A 24,147-nucleotide genomic window follows, 5' to 3' on the forward strand; every position below is an offset into this window, starting at 1 on the left:
TTCTTCTTAAAGTTTTATAGTTTTAACTCTAACATTTAGGCCTTTAATCTATTTTTAGTTGTTCTGTGCATGGTACAAGGTAGGGATCTAACTTCATTTTCTTTTGCATGTGAGTATCCAGTTGTTCAAACATCATTTGCTGAAAACACTATTTTTTTCCCCTTGAATTATCTTAACACCTTTGTTGGAAATTAATTTGACAATAAATACAAAAGTTTACTTCTGTACTCCTGATTTTGATTCCACTAATCTATATGTCTATCCTTATGCCAGTGCCATCGGAGAAGGCACTGGCGACCCACTCCAGTACTCTTACCTGGAAAATCCCATGGACCGAGGAGCCTGGTGGGCTGCAGTCCATGGGGTCGCTAAGAGTCGGACACGACTGAGCAACTTCACTTTCACTTTTCACTTTCATGCATTGGAGAAGGAAATGGCAACCCATTCCAGTGTTCTTGCCTGGAGAATCCCAGGGAGGGGAGCCTCGTGGGCTGCCATCTATGGGGTCGCACAGAGTCGGACACGACTGAAGTGACTTAGCAGCTGCAGCAGCATGCCAGTGCCATAAACTTATTGCCCCATGGGGTTGATCCTTAGATTATTAACATATCCTCCAAAAAAGAAAGAAAGAAATTCTTACACAGTTCTATAATATTGTAGCTTTGTAGTAAAGTTTGAAATTATGCAGTGTTAGGTCTCCCAACTTGGTTCTTCTTTTTCAAGATTGTTTTGGTTATTTTAGGTCTTTTACATTTAAACCTAAATTTTAAGATCATCCTGTTAATTCTACAAACAAGACAAAGGTAATTTTGGTAGGGATTGTGTTGAATCAGTATCTCAATTTGGGGAATATTACTATCTTAAAAATCTTGTTTTTCAACTTTTAAGGATGGGGTGTTTTCCATTTATTTAGATCTTTAATTTCTTTCAATAATGTTTTAAAGTTTTCAGATTACAAATTCAGATTTTCTTGTATTTCTCAGGTTAAATTTATTTTGAAGTATGTTATTCTTTTTAATCTTATTGTGTGTGGAGTTGTTTTCATAACATCACTTTCAGATTTATTTTTGCTAGTGTATAGAAATAGTATTGATTTTTGTATATTGATCTTTTGTCCTGCAGCCTCACTGTACTTGTTTATTTGCTGTAAAATTCTTTTTAGATTCCTTAAGATTGTCCATATATAAGATCATGTCTTCTGTGAATAGAGGTACTTTTATTATCCAATCTGGATGACTTTTATTTCTCTTCTTGCCTAGGATCTCAAGTACAATATTAGATAGGAAGTCCCCTCCATGCGAATGAATTCTGTTCCGAGAGTGCATTCTTAAAGTCCAATTTGTTCATAAGTCCAACAGAGTTAGCCTAGGTACCCAGCTAACACAATTGGCTATAGAGGACCATATTATAATTGGTTTATAATACTTTTCACACAAATAATATGCAAAAAACAAATATAAAAAATAAGGAAAACATTTTTACCTTACAGAATAGTACCCTGAAAAGTACAGGACAGCACCTGGCAAACAGGGGCTGGTACAGAGTGAATAGGCAAGAGGAGTTACCGACCTGAAGAGGGAGAGGAGGTGGCCGACGACAGAGCTGAAGGAGTGTCAGCAGTAGGAGACAGAGGGCGAGCTGCAATTCCACTCCCACCTGATGTTGGTAGCACAGGTTCTGGCTCCTTGCTGGATTCAACGCTACCCTTTTGATAAAATGATCCAGTGATGTCTGGGTAGTGCCTCTTTTTTTCTCATCGTAGATGATATCTTGGGCTTGAAATTAAGACATTATACTACTACACTCTATACAGTGCGTGCATGCTCAGTCATATCTGACTTTGCGACCGCATGGACTGTAGCCCACTAGGCTCTTCTGTCCATGGGATTCTCCAGGCAAGAATACTGGAGTGGGTTGCTGTTTCCTCCTCCAGGGGATCTTCCCAGCCCAGGGCTTGAAGTAGCATCTCCTGTGTCTCCTGCATCGGAAGGCAGATTCTTTTCACCACCGAGCCCCCTGAGAAGCCCATTCTCTACAGAACTGTAAAGTACACAAAGCACAACCACTCGCAGAGGACGCACACACGTGACAACGTGCGCCAGATAAGTGCACTAACTTAAGACACAGAAATGCACACTCGAATCTTTGAGAGCTCACAACTTGAAGGGGACTTACTATATAGAAGTGACAAGATTGGGCTTCATTTTCTTGTTCCTGATCATATGGGGAAAGCTTTCAGTCTTTCACCACTAAGTATAATATTAATATTAACTGTGGGTTTTTCTTATATATCCTTTATCAGGTTGAGGAATTTACCTTCTATTCCTGAATTGTTGCATATTTTTCATCATGAAAGGATATTGGATTTCGTGGAATGATTTTCTGCTTCTGTTGAGATACTCGTCTGGTTTTGTCCTTTATTCTATTAATATGGAATATTAAATTAATTGATTTTTGTATGTTGAACCAGCCTTTTATTCTGGGATAAATGCCACTTGGTCATGATATATAATTTTTTATAGTTGCTAGATTCAGTTTGCTAGTATTTTGTTGAAAATTTTTGCATCTGTATTTATAAGAGATATTGCTCTGCAGTTTTATTGTATTTTTTTTTCTGATTTACATATAAGGATGATATTGGCCTCGTAGAATAAGTTAGGAAGTGTTCCATACTCTTTTTTTTTGGAAGTATTTGTGAAACTTTGGTGTTAATTCTCCCATTGTTAGGCAGAATTCATCAGTGAAGTTATCTAGACCTGGACTTTCCTTTGTGGGAATTTTTAAAATTACTAGCTCAATCTCTTTACTTGCTATAGTTCTTTTATTCTTTTGTCAATTTTGGTTAGGTTCAGTTGCTCAGTTGTGTCCGATTCTTGTGACCCCATGGACTGCAGCACGCCAGGCCTCCCTGTCCATCACCAACTTCCGGAATTTACTCAAACTCATGTCAATTGAGTCTGTGATGCCATCCAACCATCTTATCCTCTGTCACCCTCTTCTCCTCCCACCTTCAATCTTTCCCAGCATCAAGGTCTTTTCAAATGAGTCAGTTCTCATCAAGTGGCCAAAGTATTGGAGTTTCAGCTTTAGCATCAGTCCTTCCAATGGCTATTCAGGACTGATTTCCTTTAGGATGGACTGGTTGGATATCCTTGCAGTCCAAGGGACTCTCAAGAGTCTTCTCCAACACCACAGTTCAAAAGCATCAATTCTTCGACCCTCAGCTTTCTTTATAGTCCAACTCTCACATCTATACATGACTACTGGAAAAAACATAGCTCTGACTAGATGGACCTTTGTTGGCAAAGTAATGTCTCTGCTTTTGAATATGCTATCTAGGTTGGTCATAGCTTTTCTTCCAAGGAGTAAGCGTCTTTTAATTTCATGGCTGCAATCACCATCTGTAGTGATTTTGGAGCCCAAGAAAAATAAAGTCTGACACTGTTTCCACATCTATTTCCCATGAAGTGATGGGACCAGATGTCATGATCTTAGTTTTCTGAATGTTGAGCTTTAAGCCAACTTTTTCACTCTCCACTTTCACTTTCATCAAGAGGCTTTTAGTTTCATGGTTGCAGTCATCATCTGCAGTGATTTTGGAGCCCCCCCCCCCCCCCCCCCAAAAATAAAGTCTGTCACTGTTTCCACTGTTTCCTCATCTATTTGCCATGACGTGATGGGACCAGATGCCTTGATCTTTGTTTTCTGAATGTTGAGCTTTAAGCCAGCTTTTTCACTCTCCTCTTTCACTTTCATCAGCAGGCTTTTTAGTTCCTCTTCACTTTCTGCCATAAGGGTCCTGTCATCTGCATATCTGAGGTCATTGATCTTTCTCCTGGCAATCTTGATTCCAGCTTGTGCTTCATCCAGTCCAGCGTTTCTCATGAGGTACTGTGCATGCAAGTTAAATAAGCAGGGTGACAACATAAAGCCTTGACGGACTCCTTTCCCAACTTGGAACCAGTCTGTTGTTCCATGTCCGATTCTAACTGTTGCTTCTTGACCTGCATACAGATTCCTCAGGAGCCAGGTCAGGTGGTCTGGTAGTCCCATCTCTTGAAGAATTTTCCACAGTTTGTGGTGACCCACACAGTCAAAGGCTTTGGCATAGTCAATTTTTGTAGTTTTTGTCTAAGAATTTATCTGTTTCACCTAGGTTGTCTGATTTGTGAGAAAACAGTTGCTCATAGTATTCTATTTAGATTTTTTAATCTCTGTAAGTTTGGTAGTGATGTTCCCTCTTTTTTTTTGGTTGTGCCATGTTTGGCTTGCAGGTTCTTAGTTCCTCAACCAGAGATTGAACTGGTTGAGGTAAGTCCAGTTGAAGATTTGTTCATTGTAATGATCTTTTTTTTTTTTAAAAAAAAAAGAAAAACAACTTTTGGTTTTGTTGATTTTCTCCTTTGCTTTTGTATTCTCCATTTCATTAATTTCCACTTTATATTTCCTTCTGCTTGCTTTGGGTTAGTTTAGTCATCATTTATTTAGTTTCTTTTTTAAAATAATTTTTTATTTATTTATGGCTGCACTGGGTCTTCATTGCTGCATGTGGGCCTTCTCTAGCTGTGGTGAGCAGGGGCTAACTCTTTACTGCCGTGAGCAGGCTTGTCATTGCAGTGGCTTCTTTTTTTGTGGAGCACATGCCACTATTGTTTAAAAAATATTTCCTTAGGATAAATTCTGTTTAGTAATTTTTGCTATTAAAGTCTATAAACATTTTTTTAAATTTAATTTTATTTTTAAACTTTACATAATTGTATTAGTTTTGCCAAATATCAAAATGAATCCGCCACAGGTATACATGTGTTCCCCATCCTGAACCCTCCTCCCTCCTCCCTCCCCATACCATCCCTCTGGGTCGTCCCAGTGCACTAGCCCCAAGCATCCAGTATCGTGCATCGAACCTGGACTGGCATCTCATTTCATACATGAAATTTTACATGTTTCAATGCCATTCTCCCAAATCTTCCCACCCTTTCCCTCTCCCACAGAGTCCATAAGACTGTTCTATACATCAGTGTCTCTTTTGCTGTCTCGTACACAGGGTTATTGTTACCATCTTTCTAAATTCCATATATATACGTTAGTATACTGTATTGGTGTTTTTCCTTCTGGCTTACTTCACTCTGTATAATAGGCTCCAGTTTCATCCACCTCATTAGAACTGATTCAAATGTATTCTTTTTAATGGCTGAGTAATACTCCATTGTGTATATGTACCACAGCTTTCTTATCCATTCATCTGCTGATGGACATCTAAGTTGCTTCCATGTCCTGGCTATTGTAAACAGTGCTGCGATGAACATTGGGGTACACGTGTCTCTTTCCCTTCTGGTTTCCTCAGTGTGTATGCCCAGCAGTGGGATTGCTGGATCATAAGGCAGTTCTATTTCCAGTTTTTTAAGAAATCTCCACACTGTTCTCCATAGTGGCTGTACTAGTTTGTATTCCCACCAACAGTGTAAGAGGGTTCCCTTTTCTCCACACCCTCTCCAGCATTTATTGCTTGTAGACTTTTGGATCGCAGCCATTCTGACTGGCATGAAATGGTACCTCATAGTGGTTTTCATTTGCATTTCTCTGATAATGAGAGATGTTGAGCATCTTTTCATGTGTTTGTTAGCCATCTGTATGTCTTCTTTGGAGAAATGTCTATTTAGTTCCTTGGCCCATTTTTTGATTGGGTCATTTATTTTTCTGGAGTTGAGCTGTAGGAGTTGCTTGTATATTTTTGAGATTAGTTGTTTGTCAGTTGCTTCATTTGCTATTATTTTCTCCCATTCTGAAGGCTGTCTTTTCACCTTGCTAATAGTTTCCTTTGATGTGCAGAAGCTTTTAAGGTTAATTAGGTCCCATTTGTTTATTTTTGCTTTTATTTCCAATATTCTGGGAGGTGGGTCATAGAGGATCCTGCTGTGATGAATGTCAGAGAGTGTTTTGCCTATGTTCTCCTCTAGGAGTTTTATAGTTTCTGGTCTTACGTTGAGATCTTTAGTCCATTTTGAGTTTATTTTTGTGTATGGTGTTAGAAAGTGTTCTAGTTTCATTCTTTTACAAGTGGTTGACCAGATTTCCCAGCACCACTTGTTAAAGAGATTGTCTTTAATCCATTGTATATTCTTGCCTCCTTTGTCAAAGATAAGGTGTCCATATGTGCGTGGATTTATCTCTGGGCTTTCTATTTTGTTCCATTGATCTATATTTCTGTCTTTGTGCCAGTACCATACTGTCTTGATAACTGTGGCTTTGTAGTAGAGCCTGACGTCAGGTAGGTTGATTCCTCCAGTTCCATTCTTCTTTCTCAAGATTGCTTTGGCTATTCGAGGTTTTTTGTATTTCCATACAAATTGTGAAATTATTTGTTCTAGCTCTGTGAAGAATACTGTTGGTAGCTTGATAGGGATTGCATTGAATCTATAAATTGCTTTGGGTAGTATACTCATTTTCACTATACTGATTCTTCCAATCCATGAACATGGTATATTTCTCCATCTATTAGTGTCCTCTTTGATTTCTTTCACCAGTGTTTTATAGTTTTCTATATATAGGTCTTTAGTTTCTTTAGGTAGATATATTCCTAAGTATTTTATTCTTTCCGTTGCAATGGTGAATGGAATTGTTTCCTTAATTTCTCTTTCTGTTTTCTCATTATTAGTGTATAGGAATGCAAGGGATTTCTGTGTGTTGATTTTATGTCCTGCAACATTTTATGCCTCAAGTTATTTCCAAAAGGATTATGCTAATTTATATTTTCATTAATAATATATGTGCTTTTTTCCATTCTTTACAAGAGCTTTTACAACATTGGCTATTATTGATTTTTAACTTGTGAATATAGAAAAATATATTAAAATTGTTAATGAGGTTGAATGACTTTTCTGTCTGCTTTTAAGTGAATTTTCTCTTCTGTGGTCTTAAAAATACTATAGCTATCCCATGAATGATCATTGACATTTTCTTCATTTCTGAAAAGTGAGATTTTCATACAGAATATTATCAAATAAAGTCACTTTAAAGTTGTTTTCCTTAACAATAAAGTATCTCTTAATCTTTGTCACAGTTTTTAGAAGTACTAAATGCTGTCTTTTTCATCCTAGCAATGAAACTACACTTCTTAATGTTTCTTAGAAGCTAGGAGTAATATAGCTCTCAGATATTCCCAGAAAAAAATCTCATCTAATTCTAGCTATAATGTAAAGTATCAATTGATTTTTGTAAATATATTAAATTATGTCATTTATTGTTTCTTGAGAGACATGTAGTTTGAATATTAGTTAATATTAAAGCAGACTTTTAGAATGTATCCCTTTAAAAGCTTAGAAATTTTTATTTTGGTGCTTGTGCAAATAAAAATGTTACCTGAAATTGGTGACTTACAACAAATTCTACAACATTGCTTTTCCTAATGACTTAATCTAATTTTTGCTTTTTCCCAGTTTAAGGCCAATCCTCCTGCTGTGACTTTCAAACTAACGGGGGAGACAGATGGCATATTTCAGATACAATCTGATGGACTTCTATATCACAACAAAAGCCTGGACAGGGAAACAAGAGCTGTTCACAGACTGCAGGTGAATCGACACCAGGCCACGGACACCAGCTCCAATCTCTGAGTGCTGGAGATGCCACTGGCACACTCCTCCCCAGCACAGAATCCCGTTTCCACTCTCCTTACCCTAACGACGTGTTTGCCAATCTCGTTTGTCCATATATATATTTTTTAAATCAACTAGAGAGTGATTTGGTAAAGATATCTTCGTTTTTAGGCTTTTTGACCAGGTAACCCAAGTTATATTGCCAAGGCTCTCAGATGAATCACTCATCAAGTAAGGCCCTACTTAGGCACCTGGATCAAAACCACTCAACACTTCTCTGATATTTCACTGGTGTCTTGCTCTGGCTATTGGGTGGGCTCTGGCTCCGCAAAGAAGGCAGCATTGGTGCTAGATGACGCACCTTTGGGCCTTGCAAGAAGCAGAAGTGACCGATGACCAAAGTCAGAGTCTGACTAAAGAGACCTCCTCCCTCTCTTTCTCCCTTAGGTTTCATGGTTTGTATCTGAATACACAGAAATGGTAGAGAGCTAACTGTGGGTAAAGAGCAGGCCAAAAGCTTTCTGTTAGTAAATATGCAGATTGACCACTAAAATGCCTCTGTAACAGCACGTGATGTTTCCATATCCTCAAGGGTCAAAGTGTTCTTATTTCACTGACTCTAGCTATTTAGAAAACAGCATGTCCAGTGTCCAGCATATCCCACTGCTGGAAAACAGTCATGATTAGCTTGGCTTAACTGATAGGGCCTCTATTTTAGCAGCTCCCAATTTGGGCTTTTATGGGTGTCTTTCTCCCCTGTAGTTATCAGACCATTGATTATTTGGGCTCTAATTTCCTTCAAGTGACTTTTGGGTGTATGATATGAGGTTCAGACTCACCGAGAAGCTTTCCTTTTCCTGTCAACATCAGGTCTCAGCCCTGGATGCTCAGGGCAATACAGTGGAGGGCCCGGTCCCTGTCACCATTGAAGTGAAGGACATCAACGACAACCGACCTGTGTTTCTCCAGCAACATTATGAAGGCTCAGTAAGGCAGAATTCTCGCCCAGGTAATAGGCAGGAGCCTGGAGATATTTGGCAGAATGGCAGATTTGTGTGGTTAACAGCTATAGCTATCATTCGTTAAGCACTTACTATCTTATTTAAATTTTATTTATCTTATTTAAATTTCACAGCAATCCTGTGGGATTAGTTTTATTATCCCCATTGCTCTAGGGCACAATTTCTCACCGTTGGCACTACTGACATCTTAGGCTCTATAATTCTGTTTTGTGTTGTTGTTGTTTTTCTTTTTTTTTGGTCAGGGGCTGCTGTTCTATGCATTATAGGATGTTAGCAGCTTCCCTGACCTATCTACACATCAGATGCCAGGAGCAACACTTCCTTTCCAAGCTTTGATAGCCGAGATGTCTTCAGACATTTTCAAATATCTCTTGGGGGCAAAATCACCCCCAGTTAAGGACCACTATCTTTGGATGAGATTTTAGAATACCTTACAGCTCTAGAGGGGCTTCCCTGCTGTCTCAGACGGTAAAGACTTTGCCTGCAATGTGGGAGACCTGGGTTCAATCCCTAGATGGGGAAGATCCCCTGAAGAAAAGACTGGCAACCCACTCCAGTATTCTTGCCTGGAGAATTCCATGGACAGAGGAGCCTGGCAGCTATAGTCCATGTTGTCATCAGAGTAGGACATGACTGAGCAATTAACACACACACACACACACACACACACACACACATACACACACAGCTCTAGAACACTCTGAAAGGGTAAGCTTACTTCCCCACACCCTCCCAGGAATCCACATTCTCATGGTCACTGCTGGCTCCTAGTTCTTTTTCTTCTCTTACTTCCAACTCCTAGCTAGGGCTCATCCTTTCACAATTCTCTTACCTTTTATCTCCAGGAAATCCCCTCATCAAAGCCTAGGTGTGTGCGGTTCAGTTCAATTCAGTTCAGTTCAGTCGCTCAGTTGTGTCTGACTCTTTGCGACCCCATGAATTGCAGCACGCCAGGCCTCCCTGTCCATCACCAACTCCCGGAGTTCACCCAAACTCATGTCCATCGAGTCAGTAATGTCATCCAGCCATCTCATCCTCTGTCGTCCCCTTCTCCTCCTGCCCCTAATCCCTCCCAGCATCAGAGTCTTTTCCAATGAGTCAACTCTTCGCATGAGGTGGCCAAAGTATTAGAATTTCAGCTTTAGCATCATTCCTTCCAAAGAACACCCAGGGCTGATCTCCTTTAGAATGGACTGGTTGGATCTCCTTGCAGTCCAAAAGAAGACTCTCAAGAGTCTTTTCCAACACCACAGTTCAAAGGCATCAATTCTTTGGCGCTCAGCCTTCTTCACAGTCCAGCTCTCACATCCATACATGACCACTGGAAAAACCATAGCCTTGACTAAACGGACCTTTGTTGGCAAAGTAATGTCTCTGCTTTTGAATATGCTATCTAGGTTGGTCATAACTCTCCTTCCAAGGAGCAAGCGTCTTTTAATTTCATGGCTGCAATCACAGTGTGTGTGGTAGGCTTTACTAAAGATTTAGAGAAATGAAGGAGCATCTTGTCATAACAGTGCACAAAATAAACCTGAATATTAGACTTTGAGTTCTCAGAAAGACTCTTGGCCATTTCCATCGACTCACTCTCAAACTTCCTTCTGTGTTACTTAATGCTCTCTCTCATTTTTCAATGCCCACTTCCAATAACTCTGGAAGAGTATTCCTTTCACTTTATTATGTGGAGTAATTTCATGTGTCTCTGTCTCTGAGGTTGCATACCAAAGGTTCACTGCTGAACTGTGCTAAGTAATTATCTTGCAGGTCTTATTCTTCACCAATAGGATTTTCTAGTTCAGTGGTTCTCAAACTTTTTGGTCTTAGGGCCCTTGTATTCTCCTAAAAACTATTACAGGCTCTAAGGAACTTTTCCAAGGATATATGGCTTATATCCAGTAGTATGCTGGCAAATTTTAATAGCTGTCTATCTGGGGGTGGGAAAAAAACCTCAGATTTGTAGCATTTGTCAATTTCTGTGGTATAACTACTCCCACCATAACTTATTTTAAACTACCAATGGTGTTAATAATTGACTCACAGTATTTCTGGAAATTCAACTGGGTTGTACCAGTTGGCTCCACTATATCACTGGTTATATCTACCAATATTTATCATATTTGAAATCAAAACTGAGAAATTGAAAAATTATTTAGTAATTGATCTAAAGTAATTATCATATTTTAATAAAAAGAACTGTATTTTCAAAGACAGTAGGAATTATTAAGAAAATGGCATTGTTTTAGTCTTTGCACATCCTTTAATGTTTGGATTAGTTGAGAACAATTGGATTCTTATGTCTGTTTTTGCATTCATTTTGTGGCCATATACTGTTTTGGTTGAAACGTTTAAAGAAAAACTGTCCTTAGGCAGGTATGTAGTTGAAAAAAGGAGTACTGTAACAGTGTTTTCAGATTACTGTGAATAGTCTTTGATACGAGACAAAACTCAGCAAGGGATAGTTTATTGTTGATTGCAATGTGGAATCTGAAACTGTATCAATGTCTTTTGGGGTACTCCTTTATGCTAAAATGCATCAATTTATCTTGTGATTTGGATGGGTCTTTTATACATGTTAAAAACAGTCTCAAAGACCCCTAGAGGTTCCTGGACCATACTTTAAGGAATTTCATCCTAGGAAAAAGGAGCAGAATAAAGATTTACTCCACACTAATATGAATTATGGCACATTCCTCCACTCTATTTCTGCCCCTTGGAAGGCAAATGTGTCTATGGTTGGTTTAATATCTTTAAAAAATATCTTTTAACATCTTTTTTTAATATCTAAATATCTTTTTTTTTTTTTTCTGGGTACATTTTGTTAAACAGGAAAGCCCTTTATCTATGTCAATGCTACAGACTTGGATGATCCAGCCACACTCAATGGCCAACTTATTTATCAGATTATCATGCAGCTTCCCAAGGTCAACAATGTCATGTACTTTCAGATCAACAACCAAACAGGAGGAATTTCACTTACTCCACAAGGTGAGTTAAGTGATGCCCTCAAGGGACTCTCTGAATCAATACAAATGACCTAGATCTATATCATCTTCAGAGACATTTCCTTTTCTCTTCTCTCCTACTTCCCATAGGATCCCAGGAATTGGATCCTTTGAAGAATCCTTCCTATAAGCTGCTGGTCTCAGTGGAAGACATGGGAGGCCTGAGTGAGCATTCCTTCACTGACAGCGTGCATGTGGATATTACGGTGAAGGAGAACATTTGGAAACCGCCAGAACCTGTGGAGATTGAAGAAAACTCGACTGAACCTTACCCCATTAAAATCACTCAGGTAGTGCCCAGGGAATGCTAACAGCCTGCCCAATCAATGCACTCACATTGTAGGGGCCCACTCTCAGGTCTTCACTGATGTTTTTGCATAGTATCATTATAAAGCAAACTAAATAAACAAAATCTCTGACCACAAGTCTCTGGAGTTTGCCATCATGGGTGAACTCTGGACTGTACCAACTTAGATTCATGTGCACTAAGTCACTTCAGTCATGTCTGACTCTTTGTGACCCTGTGGACTGTAGCCCACCAGGCTCCTCTGTCCATGGGATTCTCCAGGCAAGAGTAGTGGAACAGATCGCCACTTCCTTCCGTGGGGTATCGTCCCCACCCAGGGATCGAATCCAAGTTTCCTGCATGGCAGGTAGATTCTTGATCATCTGAGCTACTAGGGAAGCCCAACTTACATATATTTGAGTTTTAAAAGAGAACTTTACTCACCTTCATTTTCTAAGTAGATAATGCTATTTTCTTTTTCTTGTCTATAGTGTAGAATATGGCTGAGTTGTATATGGTACATGTGCATGATTTGAATTTGAGACTGCAAATTAGTTTTGAAATGTTGCTTCTTATTCCGGTGGGGAAAATCTCAGTGTGAAAGATTTGCCCCATCATAGGCTGAGGGGCAGAGATAGGACTGGCCAAGAGTAAGAGCTGAGTAGACAACTTTTATCTTTGGAGCCCACCCCCTTTCCAACGCCATCCCCTGTAGGTACCTCCCCTCTCCCTTCAGACCCTCCCCTGGTCCCACCTGTGTCTCACTTTGAGCCTTCTCTTCCTGCTTTAATTCCTGGAAATCCACTCTGGGGCCCACCCAGATCTGATCTTTCCTGGGAGATCAGGAGATTTCTTGACACAGAAAGCTGTGAGTCAGTGGAAGATCGCTGGATTTGGAAGCAGATAAGCAAAACCACATTCTTGCTCTATTACCTCAAGGACTGATCATAAACAAAGAAAGTGAAAGTGAAGTCGCTCAGTTGTGTCCGACTGTTTGCAACCCCGTGGACTGTAGCCTACCAGGCTCTCCGTCCATGGGGTTTTCTAGGCAAGGATACCAGAGTGGGTTTCCATTTCCTTCTCCAGAGGATCTTCCCAACCCAGGGATTGAACCCAGGTCTCTCACACTGCAGGCAGACTCTTTCCCATCTGAGCCACCAGGGAAGCATAAACAAGTCATTTATTGTTTATGAGAAGTTGAGGCAACTTCTCACCAATAAAATGGGGATAATGAAAGCTCTTTAGGGTGTGACAGAAGTTAATTAGTATCTGTGGAAGTAGATAAAAGTTATTAACGTTATGAGGCAGTTCTGGTCTCTAGTACTCCTATATATATATATTTTTTAATGGTACTGCTATTGTTAAGGGGTCCTGGGGCCCATCCCGTTGTATCTATCTTCTAACTTAAGATTTTTATTTATTGAAGGTTTTTAACGTGAAAAATATTTTACCTCCTTTTACAAATTTACTTATTTATTTAATTGGAGGATAATTGCTTTATAATGTTGTGTTTGTTTTCTGCCATACAACGAGAATCAGTCATAACTGTATATATATCCCTTCCCTCTGAAGCCCCCTCTCACTGCCACCCCCCTCCCCCCAATCCCAGCCCTCACAGAGTGCCAGGCTGGGCTCCCTGCGTTATATAGCAGCTTCCCACTTACTGAATGTTGAATTAATGAATTTCACCTTCAGAAGAAAAAAAACGAAAGCAAGAAGTATTCTGCTTTACCAGATAAGAAAGTATATCAGGACTCATTTCTCCAAGAATTTCAGTTTGGTTCCTTTATGAAAGTCTTCCTATTTATTATTCACGTTGCCTTCATAAGGATTTATAAATGCTAAAAAAAAAAAAATGCATATACTTAGTTTTTCATAGCACTGTCGAAGAAAAGAAAATATAAAGAGCCACAGCCAATACCCAGGCCTGGGAAAAGTACTCGGTGTGTCTTCAAACTGAGGAAGAAGAGTGGAAGGGGAAAGATGGAAGAACTTGGGCTGAATCTGTAGGGCGTAACGGGAGCTTGCTTACAACCAAGAACATAACCTTTGGCCTGGAGCTTAAATAACTAGAAAAGGACAGTGGTGGCTCCTTGATACCCTTCCCAAGTTGTCTTTGAGGAAACAGTTTAGTGTAGGACTTTAGGCAGGTCATTTAAACATTCTGCGTGCTAGTTTCCCGGTTTATAAGATTCGGGTAACAATAGTCTCTACCTGATGGGACTGTTTGCGGATTTAATGAGACACTTTAAAGTGTTTAGTATTATGTCTGGAATGGGGCACAACCCTCAATAAGTGTTGTTATTAGTAGTAAGTAGATTATCCCATAGGCTAGGCTCTGTCTGTAGCAAGTGGACGGGACTTACTTTTGAGTTTATTGATTTTATTTTTTCCAAGTTATTTACAAAACAACACTGGGAGTTGGCAAATATTCTTATCCCTAAAGTCTATGAGATTAAATATTTAAAGGAGAGATGTTCTTATTTATGTATCACTTGTTTTAAATAACAGCATGATGAAGAATTGAGAGTGTCTCCTGTCTTTACTGGGGAGTTTTGGGAGCTTGTCATTCATCATGGCTTGGTCCTCACAAAATGCCAGACATTAAGTGCATCTTGTTTCTTAAAGTGGTGTTTCATGACAGGAAGTCTTCACAACCAGGCTTCCAAATGAACAACCTATAGACTCTTTAGAGGGTTCACAAAGAATTGCTTTAGGGAAGGGAAATACCGCTATGTGCTTATCTGGAGCAATACAACAGTGAAAAGGAAAAAAGGGGGAGGGATTATTTTAGGTTGAAAATGAAAAATGTAATTTAGCAGTTATAAGAAACCACAGACATCCAAACAAGGTCGTCAGAAATTTCAAACGGAGAGCTAGAAAATTGTTTATTTCCTTTCCAGTTCTGTCCGTCCGGGACTGTCTTTCCTCACATTTTGCTCTGGGCCCTGTAGGTGCAGTGGAATGATCCAGGTGCTCTATACTCCTTAGTGGACAAGGAGAACTCACCACGATTTCCATTTTCGATAGACCAGAAAGGAGATATTTATGTGACTCAGCCCTTGGACCGAGAAGAAAAGGACGCAGTGAGTAAATCTAAGAGGAGGTTCACGGGTGACGAGACGAGACCCTGTGCCCGTGGAGACCTGAGGGCAGAGAGGATTTTACTGAACACCCACACCACCGCCACCAAACCCCCAGAACTGTGTTCTGAACCTCTGTGCCTTATTGCTCTCAAAGGCATGGAAATAACCCCACAAATTCAATCCATTTTATATTTTCTCATTTCGCAGTTCTAAAGGAATGGAAAATAAAGGCATAAATGGAATAGTCTTGAAACAGTTGTTTTCTCTGCCTTTTAAAAAAGATGATGATGGAGTCATGTTTTACCTCTGTTCTTGTTATAGTATGTTTTTTATGCGGTTGCAAGGGATGAGCAGGGAAAATCACTCTCAATCCCACTGAAAATTCAAGTGAAAGTGAAAGACATTAATGATAATCCACCTACGTGTCCATCTCCAGTGACTGTACTTGAGGTCCAGGAGAATGAACAAATAGGTAAGAAAGTGTGTGTCTGTCTTCTTTAACTCTGTAATCCCTTTCTCCTCCCTGTTGGGTAAATGGTGGCAGATAAACCTGACTGGGGATCGGTTGTCCATGCCCAACACAGCGTAGAGGTAGAATGCATTTTGGGACTCACACGGGTACAGTATTTCAGTTCAGGGAGTGTCTGAGAAGGGTTCTAAAATTGGAGTTTTCTAACTACCACCCCTACTCATAGCACGGTTCCTGCCTCTACCATTACTACTACTCCTGTCGCTACTTACACCCCTACACCTGCCGTGAGCACCATAACCACTTGCACCAGCATCCTGTATAAATGTGTAACGTTATCTCATCTGCACAGTTTTCCCATAGATTCTTTTTTTGCCTTCCAAAAAAGTCAGTGACAGATGTAATCCCATCAAATTTGCTAAATAAACAAACATTCACACTCCATGCCAGATACCCTGCAATTGACCCTCTCTAGGAAGCTGATAAAAGCTCATGGGGCTTAAAGATGAAGTTCAGTTTCTGTCTGCTTTTGTCCTTCTATTCTTGACCTGCTTCATTTCTTTGTACTATTCCAGGATAGCTTTAGTTTTGTGCAGGGACAGCTACTATTAGAACACTGATATCTGGGAGTTCTGTGACTTCACTGGATTTGGGACACCTCTTACCTATTACTCCTTACTGCTGAGCTCATTGGTTGTGCAGAAGATCTTTGAAAACCTCTGTAGATGATACCTCAAGTATTTTTGTGTAGGGCCCAACATTTAGTGTATCTGTTCATCTATGATGCATAACAAACTGCCCCCAAATTTAGCAGCTTAAAATAACAAACATTTATTATCTCACAGTTTCTCTGAGTTAGGGATCTGGACATTCAGAAAGAGAGAGAGAGAGTTTAAAAAAAAATGGCAAGTAAGATGAAAGTCAGTCTTTTCATAACCTAATCTCAGAAGTGACATCCCATAACTTTTGCCATATTCATTAGAAATGAGTCACTAGGCCCAGCTCACACTCAAAAGGAGGAAGTTCCACCAAGGCGTCACTATCAGGGGTGGGGCGACTGCTGAGGGCCATTGTAGTGGTGGCCTGCCTTACTAGGGAGGAGGACAGTACTTGTTTTCTGAGACTAGTTTACCTTGCTGGGAAAACAAATTGTTCAAGGGTGCAGCCTCTCCAAAAGTGATCATTTATTTTGTAGCAATATTTCACAGTCTTGAGTTGTGGACTTAATGGATCAGGAATTCTTAGAAATCAACACAGAATGAGTCTATTCTAATATATATAGCCTAGAAGGAAACCCCCCCCCCCGCCAAAAATGCCCCTGCCTTTTGGGGCCCTGTCTAGCTCACTAAAATACCAGATTATTCTTTAGTATATTTATATTCTCCTGTTTGGTGTCTTGTATCAGCCAGAAACTTGTGAGACTCATGTCCCCAAGTCTTAGCAGTGCCAACTTTAATTCTGAAATCCCACTTGCCACCAACGCCTTTGTATTCACACCAGAACTTTATCCTCTCATAAAAGCCCCACCTCCCCAAAGTATTTCTCGGTGCCCCAAGAGATACTGTACGTACCTCTGAATCAGTTTGGGCTGCCACTTATTCCTAGCTTTTGTCACTCGGAGACATGACACTTCTTTCACTCCTGGCTCATTCATAAAGTTCTCTGGTCCCACTGAGTGGCGCCCCCTACTGGAGTTTCCCTGTCAGTGATGCCGAACAGTCCTGGTGTCTCTGACCGCTGGAGGGTTTCCCCGCAGTGAGGGGAGACCGGTGTCCTCTGTGTTACGCTCACTTGCCAAGGGAAGGGTCCCGAGCAGGGCTGCTCAGACACCAAAGTGAAAGTGAAAGTCGCTCAGTCGTGTCCGACTCTTTGCGACCCCATGGACTATACAGCCCATGGAATTCTCCAGGCCACAATACTGGAGTGGGTGGCATTTCCCTTCTCCAGGGGATCTTTCCAACCCAGGGATCGAACCCAGGTCTCCCTCATTGCAGGTGGCTTCTTTACCAGCTGGGCCACAAGGGAAGCCCTCAGACACCAAACCACCACAGAATTTAGTGAGACGCACTTTCATTCCAGCACGCAGATGCTTTTCTTACAAGGGCAGATGCAGGTTGCAAAGGTGACTTGGTTGCTTGTGAGGACGCAGAAATGGCAGCTGCTACCACGCTAGACACATGTTCTGATGCCTCTCCTTCCCTGGCCAGGAGACACGTCTGCCAGGGCAACCCTCTTAGAGGCATAACATAGGTACTTTCGTTCCTCCCCTCACGAAACCCTCCAAATCTCCCTGTGAATCAGTAGATGCAAAGTAACAGGGCGAGGGGATAAAGCCAACTCCACAAGGGGGATACATATTCAAGTTCTAGCCTTCATATGGAATTCTGGCTGTGCGTAGAGAAACACACAATTCCCATTTCATGCAGCAGGATGACCCAGCATCTATCAGAGCTCATCCAGACAGACCTGGGTAGAGCACTGCGTTGTGGCCAGACTTCTAGAACTCCCTGGACTGAGACACTCACAGAAATAAAACTTAGGTCCATAAACTGCAGCGAGGTGGAGAGGACGCCAGCCTGCTCTCGGCCCGTGCTGTCTTTATCTTGGGGGTGGAGTCAGTCTCTGCTGTTGTTCCAGAAACTTGCTTAGAATTCAGCACAGTTGGCTTGTCCTTGTTTAGTTTTACCATTTGCCTTGTGCATTAGTGTCTGAGGGTGGCCGTAACAAATGACCACCGACTCAGAGATTTGAAACAACAGAAATGTATCCGCACACAGTTCTGGAGGCTAGAAGCCTGCAGTCAAGGTGCCCGCGAGGGGAGAATCCTGGCCCCTGGTGGCTCCTGGCATTCGTTGGCTGCTCATGGTGGCCTTGCCGCAGTCTCTGCCCTCTTCTTCACATTGCCTCCTCCTCTGTGAGTGTCTCTGTCGTCTCTTCTGGATTTAGGGCCCACTCCACATCCAGGATGGTTCAAGACCCTGACTTGGGTCCTCCCAAATTCATATGGTGAAGTCCTAGCCCCCGGCACCTCAAGGGGGACTACCATTTAGAGACACGGTCTTCAACGTCATTAGCGTGGGTCTTAACCCAATATGACTGGTGTCCTTCTGAGAAGAGAAAATCTGAATAGACACAGAACGGGGGAAGACCATGTGCAAACACACGCAGCAGATGGCCATCTATAAGCCAGAGATCTCTGAAGAAATCAGTCCTCCTCACAATTGCTCTCAGACCTCTAGTCTCCAGAAACTGAGAAAATAAATTGCTGTTGTTAAAGCCATCCATCGTGTGGTCACTTTTTAAAAAAATTTTTTTATGGCAAGCCCTAGCCAGCTAAAAATGGACTTCCCTGGTGGCTCAGACAGTAAAGAATCTGCCTGCAATGCAGGATACCCAGGTTCCATCCCTGGCTTGGGAAGATCCCCTGCAGAAGGGAACAGCAACCCACTCCAGTATTCTGGCCTGGAGAACTCCATGGACAGTGGAGCCCTGCGGGCTACAGTCCATGGGGTCGCAGAGAATCAAATGCGACTTAGCGACTCACACACACATGCAGCCAACTAAGACGCTGCTCCACACACTGTACTGCTGAAAAGGTGAGAAGCACCAGCATCAATCTAAGAACTTTATTCTGCTTCTCACGGTTCCTTTTAGTGCCTTCTAGGAACCCGATTCTCCACGGAAGCCATTTTTTAATAGGCTAAACAAATTAATGGACGGGTTTCCTTCTTTCTTTCCCTATAGGGAGCAGTATTGGAACTCTTACTGCTCACGACATGGATGAACAAGACACTATCAACAGTGTTTTAGAATACAGAATTGTGGATCAAACTCCCAAAGTTCCTCAAGATGGACTCTTCCTGGTCCAAGAATTCTCTGGAATACTCCAGTTAGTGGTGCAGTCGTTGCGTAAGTGGGACACTCCACAGTACAACCTGACCATAGAGGTGTCTGACAGAGGTTAGTATCGCTTTCACGGTGTCGAGTGAAAACACTTGTTTTCTTTCTAGCTGTGATTGTTAGGCTGCTCTAATGCCTGGGTGTGTTACAGAGGCTACCATTGAAAAAGGTCTTGCTTCCCACATAAAACAAGGCCAGAAGCCAACATGGTAACGGCCAGAGTTGCAGCTCAGAAAATGTGATTATGTTTGTCTCCTGAGAAGCAGATGCCCACGAGGGGATTAAATATATAAAGATTTTATTAGGGGAACTGCCTATGAGAAAAAATGGAAAGGGATACAGAGAAGTGTGGAAGAGCCATCACACCTCAATTCGAGCCTGACCCTGAGTGAAGGAGGGAAGGAAGGAAAGTGCTGGGGAAACTCCCGGTCAAAGGGAAGTTCGGCAGGGTCATCGGAGGTCCGAGGTTGGCTGTGGAAGGAGTCTGTGGTCTCCCAAAGCAGGCCTACCTTAGCCTGCCTGCCTTGTTCAGGCACTGCTGGGGCAGCCAATGGGAAGCAAGGTCTTGGTGCACACGTGGTGATGGAGTTCAGAGCCCGGCAGCATGTTGTCATTTAAGATCCCTGTTGTTAGAAGTTGTTGGCAAGCTTCGTTGTCATGGCCACCATGATCACAAACAAGACAGTTAGTTGTATTTCTCAAGTCTCCCTTTCAGACTCAAAGGCTTCTACTGTATGACTGTGAAGGAACTTTTGGAAAGCTTTGTCTTCTCCTATTAGCTTCTAATTGGCCATTTGACAATATCAGGAAACATTCATCCTTATACTTTATACAATTTCAAAGCAAGTGGTTTTTAATCTTTGCTAAGTCATGAGACCCTTTGAGAATCTGATGGAAACTATGAATTCCTAAACAAATGCATATGTTCTCAGATAAATTGCACAGACACACAAACATACTCGACCTCAGAGACAGGCCTGTTTTAGGGTCATTAGTACTTTTAAGTTAAGAATCTTTCTTCGAGTTAACTGGTCCTGAGTCTTAAAGAACCAAGTAGTTCAGTAATTATTATGCTAGGAAAGAGAGATTATATAGGTATGCTGTACTAAAGAGCATCATTTCACATTGTGCTTCATATTTTTTTTCTTTATCCAGATGTTGAGATACTAAAGAGAACTGAGAGTCCTGGGGTTTACCAGGCCCCCAAAGCAGAACATTTGAGACATAGTAATTCAGCAAATATAGAGGGCCTAACATAATGCTTAGCATTATGCTAAGAGGTACAATGAAAGTGGGTATAATAAATTATCCCTGTCTGTGATGAGCTGACAATTTCACACCATTAGCCAGCCATTCTTCCAGTGGTTACTGAGCATTTAGCTTGATTGAGGCACCATTCAAGGTACTGGGAATGCACAAATAAATAAGACCCGCTGTCTGGCCTCAAGGAGCACTTTTGGTAGAGGAGATGGACAAGTGAATAAATAAATTTTAAGGAATATGTACAAGGTAGCCCATGAAAGCAATGAGTGACTCAGTGGAGAGGGAGAGAGACCTAAGAGAGCTTTCTGGAAGAGGTGTCATTAATCTGACTTTCGATGGATGAATATGACAAGTTACAAAACAGTGTAAAGGCTTATAGAGGAGAAGAAAGTCCATGTGCAAATGCATGGAGACCCAAAGCAGTTTAATGCTGTAAGAGCATAAAGTGGAAATCAGATGACAAATTGTCTATATACATGAATACATCTATAGAATATATGGACCAGATTATGCAATATATTTATATGTAAATATATGGGTGTATGTGTGTTGATGGAATTAAACATTCAATAGTATACTACAGAAAATTAGTCAGTAGGCTATAATTAGCATAGTTTTACATAAATTCAGGGAAGTGATTTTATTTACATGAAATCACGAGGCTCACTGCTGGTCCAAATGAGGCTTACGTGGAACAGGCAAGTGGTGAGTTCAGGCCCTGGGACCTCTCCAAATCTCCAGCCATTCTTGCTGTCTACAAATGTCCTGGGGGCTGGACCCAGCTTTAATTAGCATCCACTTATTTATAAGATGGTTATTATTAGGTTACATGCCTGGCCTTGTGTCTGGCGTGTTGAGAACAAGCTCTGGAGCTCTGCAGCCTGAGTATGTTTGTCAGTATCCCAGGAAAAGAAAGCCCTCTTCAAAGAAGTAACCAAAAAGAGAGCAAAGAAGGGATTATCTGTAAAGCTGTGGGTAGGCGTTACGGGAAGCCAGCAGGAGGTGTGAAGCACAACGGAGTCATTTTTACCCCAAGCTGAGAAGGGCAAGGGAAGGGCCCTTCCCTGAAGGAGCAGGCCCTGGGCCTGGGGCTGTGACTCTAGAGGAAGCTGCTGGCAGTGGGAGCCAGACTGACTCCGTGCTCCTGCCCTTCCTCAGACCTCCTGCCAGTGCTCCCCCTGGTAGAGCTCAACTGCTACCCAGAGGGCCAGGATGCCCAGTGATGCTGTTCCTAAGGGCAGCCCCAGGGCACAGAGCAGGGTGAAGGGTGGGGAGCAGACGGAGAGGACTGGCGAGCACGTGGACTCGAATTCTGGCTTGACCACGAGCCAGCTGCAGGACCTTGGTCAAGTTGCCCTTGGCTTCCTCGGTTGTGAACTAAATGAAAATGACAATCGTACCTACATCACAGCGTCAGAGTGAAGATGAAATGAGTCACGTAAGCAAAGCACTTAATGCCGAGCCTGATACACACAGGGTGCCAGCGGTGTCTGTTAGGATGAGAACCTTGATTTTGTTGCTGTCTACATTTTATAAACTGACTGCCTCACACTGATTTCAAGTAACATAACCAACCTCTTACACATCTGATAAGTAGCAGAGACAGAATTTCAGTGGTGGGGTTCCAGAGCCCAAAGCCTTAGCCATTGTATAATACAGGCTTCATGGCTGGAATAATGGAAACCTCAACAAAAGATCCCATCCTGTTGGGCTTCATGTGGCTGTTTTTCTGGGGATCCCATCTCTACTGGTACTCCATGCTCACCTTGGATCCAGGTTGAACTGCTGTCTCTGACTAGGTCTCTGAATTGTCAAACCCACCCCTCAAAGCCACTTTCCAGGATTCTGTGAGCTGCCTCTGGGTAGGCATGCCCTTGGAAGAGGGCTAATTGTATCATGGGCTTCCCAGGCGGTGCTAGGGGTAAAGAACCCGCCTACCGATGCAGGATATGTAAAAGACCTGGGTAAAATACTGGGTCAGGAAGATTCCCCTGGAGGAGGGCATGGCAATCCACTCCCGTCCTCTTGCCTGGGAAATCCCATGGACGGAGGAGCCTGGCAGGCTATAGTCCAAAAGGTCGCAAAGAGTCAGACACGACTGAAGCGACTTTGTACACAGACACACCATTGTACTGTGCCTCCCTCACTTGGGCCTTCCCTTATGGGGGCAGAAGAGATACAGCACAGTGAGAGCCAGAAGTGTTCAGAGAAGGAAAGACAACCTTCTTGGATGCTCAAAGAAGCTTTCTAGAAGGACAGTTTTGCACTGGGCTTTGAAGGCTACGTAAGTTTCACGAGCCAGAAAACAGAGGCTGCTTCCCAGGAAGCCTGGCTCAGGAACAAGCTTTTATGGAGGAGGAGGCAGGTGGGTGGAGTGGGAATCCCAGAGGAGCCTCTCCCAGGGTTTTCTTCCACCCCACCTTGGTGACCTACACGTGGGTGTTGGTGGGGAACAGAGAGACTCCTTGCTCTGCACATCGCAGGCCAATAGTCAAATTGTGGCGTGGCTGTCACTGTACTTGCCAACTGTTTTTCTTGCAGATTTCTGATCTCAATGCATGATTTTCAGTGAAAATTTTTGTGATGTGCTTTTGATTTTCAGATTTCAAGACCCTCTGCTTTGTGCAAATCAACGTTATTGATATCAATGATCAGATCCCCATCTTTGAAAAGTCAGATGTGAGTAGTTGTCACCTTGTTTTTGCTTTACTTTGTTTATATTACCTGACCCCCACTTCTGGAATAAGACACAAACAGTAGTTAGGGATAATGCCAGATTTAATATCTTAGTTAATGCTCTGCTAGTAAACTCAGGCATCGTCTTCAGTGGAAACCTTCTGGGGACAGTAATGTTCACTGTTATAGTATCTGCGAGCATCTGTTTATAAACTTTTGCCAACAGCTCATTTATTTCAAGGACTGCTTGAAAGCTGTAAGCACAGTCTTTGTCAAATTGAGATGAATTGAGTGGCTGCTTGCAGTTTGCCTTTATATATTTTGTGTGTGTAGGACAATAAATAGATTATTGCTACGTTCTCAAACAAGAATTTGTTGTCAAAATTTAAAATCTGGCAAAATATTGGCAATTTAAGCTCACCTTGCATTAATTGAATAAGAATCCAGTAGTCATATACAGATGTGAGAGTATCTGAAGGCTGAGTGCCGAAGAATTGATGCCTTTGAACTGTGGTGCTGGAGAAGACTCTTAAGTGTCCCTTGGACTGCAAGGAGATCCAACCAGTCAATCCTAAAGGAAATCAACCCTGAATATTCATTGGAAGGACTGGGGCTGAAGCTGAAGCTCCAATACTTTGGCCACCTGATGCAAAGAGTCGATTCACTGGAAAAGATCCTGATGTTGGGAAAGATTGAAGACAGGAGGAGAAGGGGACGACAGAGGATGAGATGGTTGGATGGCATCACCGACTCAGTGCAAACTCTGGGAGATGGTGAAGGACAGGGAGGCCTGGTGTGCTGCATGCAGCACGTGGGGCTGCAAAGAGTCGGACATGACTGAGCAACCG

The 24,147-nt window shown here is 41.9% G+C and overlaps 1 protein-coding gene across 6 annotated transcripts in view; it reads left to right on the forward strand.

Annotated features, from left to right (window-relative positions):
• Positions 1-24,147, forward strand: part of CDH17 (cadherin 17) — an 88,899-nt gene that overhangs the window by 33,329 nt on the left and 31,423 nt on the right. For 5 of the 6 annotated variants that reach the window (XM_010812197.3, XM_005215654.5, NM_001098902.1 and 2 more), the window contains 8 exon segments: positions 7,437-7,571; positions 8,466-8,604; positions 11,444-11,602; positions 11,710-11,909; positions 14,860-14,991; positions 15,313-15,463; positions 19,205-19,420; positions 23,226-23,302. In XM_010812197.3, coding sequence (XP_010810499.1) covers positions 7,437-7,571; positions 8,466-8,604; positions 11,444-11,602; positions 11,710-11,909; positions 14,860-14,991; positions 15,313-15,463; positions 19,205-19,420; positions 23,226-23,302 — 1,209 coding nt within the window. 6 annotated transcript variants of the gene reach the window in all.

Source organism: Bos taurus, chromosome 14 (assembly GCF_002263795.3).
Source record: "Bos taurus isolate L1 Dominette 01449 registration number 42190680 breed Hereford chromosome 14, ARS-UCD2.0, whole genome shotgun sequence".
Lineage (NCBI taxonomy): Eukaryota > Metazoa > Chordata > Mammalia > Artiodactyla > Bovidae > Bos > Bos taurus.